This window comes from Propithecus coquereli, unplaced genomic scaffold (genome assembly GCF_000956105.1).
Source record: "Propithecus coquereli isolate 6110/MARCELLA unplaced genomic scaffold, Pcoq_1.0 Scaffold9, whole genome shotgun sequence".
NCBI lineage: Eukaryota > Metazoa > Chordata > Mammalia > Primates > Indriidae > Propithecus > Propithecus coquereli.
The window spans coordinates 11110673-11116133 of record NW_012155284.1 but is presented as its reverse complement, the minus strand read 5'-3'; the positions used below and the strand labels follow the sequence as shown (position 1 = coordinate 11116133).

At 42.2% G+C, this 5461-nt stretch overlaps 1 protein-coding gene across 1 annotated transcript in view; it reads left to right on the top strand.

The window, feature by feature from the left end:
• Window positions 1–2964: 2964 nt before the first annotated feature.
• CDK7 (cyclin-dependent kinase 7) overlaps window positions 2965–5461 on the top strand; it is a 34976-nt gene continuing 32479 nt past the window's right edge. Inside the window, exons 1-2 of the mRNA XM_012664498.1 lie at window positions 2965–3172; window positions 3512–3571. Of these exons, the coding sequence (XP_012519952.1) occupies window positions 3107–3172; window positions 3512–3571 (126 nt within the window). The 5' untranslated portion in view covers window positions 2965–3106. The remainder of the gene's footprint in view (window positions 3173–3511; window positions 3572–5461) is intronic.

The following is a 5461-nucleotide window of genomic DNA, read 5'->3' as shown; positions in this document are numbered from 1 at the left end:
GCCAACAGAAACCCTAACATTGGAACTGTGGATATGTATCTGAGGCCAGTCTTTACTACTTTACTGCTGCCGTGAGAGTCAAAATGAAAAAATATGTCACTGTTAACGGAATTTGTGAGTATAGGTATGACAAAAAGGTATGTCAGTGGGAATTGCTGTCATAGGATGAGCTCTCAAGGAGGACAGTGTTGTAGAAAGAATTCTGGCTAGGCTTAGAGTTGAACAGCCTGTATGTTTATTTAGGGGTTTAGGGGTTAAGCACTTAAATATATGTAATCATCAGCAAATTGCTGAATTTGTCCAAATATCAGTTTTCCTCTCCAGTACTATACAGTGTGATAGGCAAGATCAAATTAGTGTATTATCTATTACTTTGTAACAAATTGCCCCAAAATTAAGTGACTAAAAACAAAAATAATCAATAGCTTATGGTTTCTCTGGGTCAGGAATTCAGAAGCAGCTTCACTGGGCAGTTTTGTCTCAGAGTGTCTCAAGAGATTGCAATTAGATACCATCTGAGGCTGCATTCACCCGAGGGCTTGGCTGGGTCTGGTTAATCCACCTCCGAGGTGACTTACTCACATGGCTGGCAAGTTGATGCTGACTGTAGGCAGGAGGCCTCAGTTTGTCTCCATGTAAGCCTATCCACAGGGCTGTCAGTGAATTCATGACATGGCTGGCTTCCCCCAGAGCAAATGATTCAAGTGTGCAAGTCAGATCAGTATCCTTTTATGATCTACCCTTAGAAATCACACTATTCTATTGGTCACACAGAAGAGCCTGCTTTAATGTGGGAGAAGACTACACATGTGCATTAATACCAGAAGGCAAGGATCATCATGGCCATCGTGGAAGCTGGCTAATACAAGATGTGTGGAAGTGCTTTGTAAACTTTAAAACGCCATGCAAATGCTTAATGGTATTTTATATATGCAATGACCTCACTGCCCCAGAATATCATCTAAACACTGCCTTCATTAGCCTATTTTAAATGTCCTCAAGTAAGATTTTACTTGTCAGCAGCACGGTGTAGTACACTAATTAACAACTTATATTTCACAACACACTTGGGAGTCTCAAGTCTCACAGGTATACCATCAAATTTAGCTCACTAGCTTATTTCTATGACAAATGAGGTTAAATTACTGTTACAGTGGTATGTGAGAAGAAACTTTGACTTAAGTCATGTGACACCATGCATCACTAGGTATGACTTGCCACAATCAAGTAGTAAAGATACTGTGTTTTCTGCAATGTCTGAGAGTTTTGCCTAGACCCAAGTAGTGACAAGGGGTTGAAAGATTATAAACAATAAGAGTAACTGCTAATGTAAACGAAGCACTTGGCTGTTAGACATAATTCTAAGGGCTTTTCAAGTATGGAGTCATTTAAGCCTTACAGCAATCCTTTGAGTAGGTCCGATTACAGAGGAAGAAACTAGGAACAGAAAGTAAGTAATTTACCCAAGTCATATCTAGTGATTGAATAGTGGTGGGGCCAGTATTCATATGTAGACAGTCTGGTTCCAGAGTGAAAAAAAAAGCAAACATGACTAAATTATAGGCATTGGTTTTCTGCTGCCTTCCTCAACATATCTCTGAAAATTAGGATTTCCAACTGTTACAAACAACAAATGCAAAGAAAGGGGGAAACATTTCTATGTTGACAACTGCTCCAGCTCAGAACCTGGGAATTATCCTTTTTTCCCCACAACTCATATCCAGCCTGTCAGCAAATCTTATTGGCTAGAAATTAAACTGGTACCACTCTAGTAGAGCCATTTAGATTATTTTAATAATTCTCTAACAGGCCTTCTTGATTTTCCTCGCCCCTTTAAGTCCAGTTTCTCTCAACAACCAGAGTGAACCTTTTAAAACATCAAGTCAGATCATATCGCTTGTCTGCTCCAATCCCTCCAGGGTTTTTCAGCGATATCTTTCTTCTGCCACCCTATTTAAAGCTGCAATGCCCCTCATCCCTCTCCCCCTTCCCGTCCCCTTACCTGTTTTACTATCTCTATGGCATTTATCGCTATGTATCATAATACATTTTTATAGAAAAAATTAGCCAGGCATGGTGGCACATACCTGTACCCCTAGCTACTTGGGAGGCTGAGGCAAAAAGATTGCTTGAGCCCAGGAGTCTGAGGTTGCTGTGAGCCAGGCTGACGCCATGGCACTCTAGCCCAGGCAACACAGTAAGACTCTGTCAAAAAAAAAAAAAAGACAAAAAGACATAATATATTTGACTTGCTTTATCTCCTCTCATTGGAAAACAGGGATTTTTGTTTTCTTCCCTCAGAGTCTACAACAGTGCTTTGCACATAGAAAGCACTCACTATATATTGGTTGAATAAAGGAATTGTTGTTATGAAAATTTATGATAATCAAGAGGTTGGGTACAGATCACAGCTAATATTTAATTGAGTACTCACTATGTCTAAGCTTTCTGCATGACCCATTTAATCCTCACACCCACCTATGATGTCTATTATTTCCATCTTACAGAGTAGAAAACTGAGGGCCAGAAGCCTCTTCCACAGCACATGTTTCAGTTGAGTTGTATTTTGTTTCCCTGGGTCTGATTCTTCATAAAAGGACTGTACTAAGAATGCTCTTGACCAGCTCTTAAGAACTTGGCACCCGAGACCGCGGGGTTTGTGTCCATAGCAACCGTAGCGACAGGACGCTCTTGTGCAAGAACCAGAAAGCGAGATCAGGTACAAAGCCAAGCCTTTCACACTCATACACACCTACCAAATCCCGAACTCAAAACACCATATCCGAACGCTGACCCCTCTCAGCTAGTGTAGAAAATATCCAAGTTAAAACGATAATAGAGTGACACAGCAGCCACTGAAAAGACTCCACTTCCGGCACCAACAGGCATCACGTGACAGATTGGGTACTCCAGCAGCTTCCGTATGGCTGGCTCCGCCCGGGCCCCATTGACCACCATCCACGCCCATTCCGGAAATGGGGCGGGGCTACTAGAGCGTCGGCGCACAGTGAACGGAAGTGGCTGTTGGAGACTTTAAGGTGGCTTTAAATTTCTGCTGTCCGGGGAGCGCACCGTTTTTGTCTGGAGTCGGGCTTAGCGGCGCTGGATGGCTTTGGACGTGAAGTCTCGGGCAAAGCGTTATGAGAAGCTGGACTTCCTCGGGGAGGGACAGGTGAGGCTCTCTGGTGGGCTTGGGAGGGCCCGGAGCGGAGAGCACCGCGCCGCCTCATCCTTTGCAGGTTTTCTTGTGGAGGCCAAAGGACTAGCCTGGCTGCTTGTTCTCCCGGACGCACCTGCTGCCCCTCTTCTTTACATCCTGGACGTGAACTGAGCGGCCCTCTCCTTTATGAAGAATAGGCTGAAGCAGGACGTGGACTGCCCCACGACGTTTCAAGCCACTGCGAGTCCGCTCAAGAACCCTGGGTTCTTTGCTTCCCAAAATGTAAAAACGCAAAAAGGCAAACATCAAAAAACTCCCACAAATTTGTATTATTCCTATTTTTCTTTCTAGTTTGCCACGGTTTACAAGGCCAGAGATAAGAACACCAACCAAATCGTCGCCATTAAGAAAGTGAGTTACTGTTTATGTTTTCTTCAACTTTTCTTGAAGATGTCTGTATTATGAGTTGATAGCCATTTTACTGCTCTTGACCAGACTCAGATAATGAGAAGTTACTCGTGTCATTTTCAAAGACAAAAGGATTAAGTTCCATCTTGTGTCGCTAGATGGAACTCTGGGTTTGAACCAGTTTTTTGTTCCATTAATTTAAATTGAAATGAAGAGGAAACTATGTTATTTTCACTGCATACATTCGGGTGTTGGCTAAGGGGGCAAGTACTGCCCATCTATTCAGTCCTCAGAACTATTTGATACCACGATCTTTCCAGATCTCTGTTTTCTACTTCACCTGCATCCACTCTGTGTGCCATCTGTGTTTTCTGTGTAAGGTGTACCACGAAAGGGTTTCACTAGCATTAACAACACTGATGTGGTGCATTTTCTAAAATGATTTAAGTAGCTTGTTATATGCATTCAGAAGACTTCGGACATTAGAAGACTTGCCTAATTAGCTTTCCCTTCCACCTACAGTTTTTTTTAACCATCCAAACAACCTGTGAAGTAGGTAAAGCTAACCCTGTTTTACACTTCAGGTACCTGAGGATATGAGAGATTAGGTGATTTGGCAAAATCACACAGCTAATAATTACTGAAGCTAAGACTTTTTTCCACATAGCCCATACTCCTGGACTCCAGTGATCCTCCCAAGAAGGTAGGACAATAGGCACAGGCCACCGTGCCCAGCTCAAAAGCTAGGATTTAAATCCAGGTGCCCTGATGTTTCTTTTGGTCTTTTTGCTACTTTGAATCTGTTTCTTCTCCTTCAAAAACCCTAACCCCTTTGAAGAAGTCATCAGACTTACATTCATTCCTCTTCCCCATTTTTGTCGTCTTCCAGCCTCCCAGGTACTCCGTCTCATTCACTTAATACCTGGCTCTCTCTCTTCCTCTCCTCAATTATTCCTGCCACCATTATCTTTTTTTTTTTTTTTTTTTGACTTCCCTCAAGTCCTTGTTTTCCAGCTTACATTATATGATCTGCCACTGTAGCTGCTCGCTTATGAAACCCTTAACTCTCCTGACCCTTTTATCACCTTTTTAGTTCCCTCTGGTTCACCATATCATACCCACACTGACCTTTTCTGTCTCTTGGACACATTAAATTCATTATAGTCCCAGGATCATTGCATTTGCTCTGCCTTCTGATTGATATATTTTCCCTCTAGAACTTGGTATGGCTGATTCAGGTTTCACTCAAATGTCTCCTCATAAAGGCCTTCTCTGTTCATTCTAGCCAAAACAGATGTGCTTCCCTCCTTCCCTATTTTGTCATATTTCTCTATTTAGCATTTATAAAAATCCAAAATCCTCTTATATGTGAGTTTATCGTCTGTTTAATTCCATTCACATACCTAGGACTGTGGACTATGGCTAGCAGGTGTGTAGGGGCTCATTAAAGATGTATTGAGCTTCACATCACAACTTGATAAGAGAAGAGAAATTTAAAAAAAAAATTTAAAAATGTATTGACTTGACTGACTGGCATAATCTCTTCATATTGGAATATTGATAATAGTCCTAGTGGTTTTTTTTGTTTGGTTGGTTGTTTTAAAGAGACAGGATCTCACTCTGTCACCCAAACTAGAGTACAGTGACTCAATCATTGCTCACTGTGACCTTGAATTCCAGGGTTCAAGCAATCCTTCTACCTCAGCCTCCCAAGTAGCTGGGTCTACGAGTACACAACACAGGCCTAGCTAATTTTAAAATTTTTAGTGGAGACATGGGTCTTGCTGTGTTTTCCAGGCTGGTCTCGAACCCTTGGCATGAAGCGATCCTCCTGCCTCTGTCTCTCAAAGTGCTGTGAGCCATTTGCCAGGCCTGTTATTTGTGGGTTTTTTT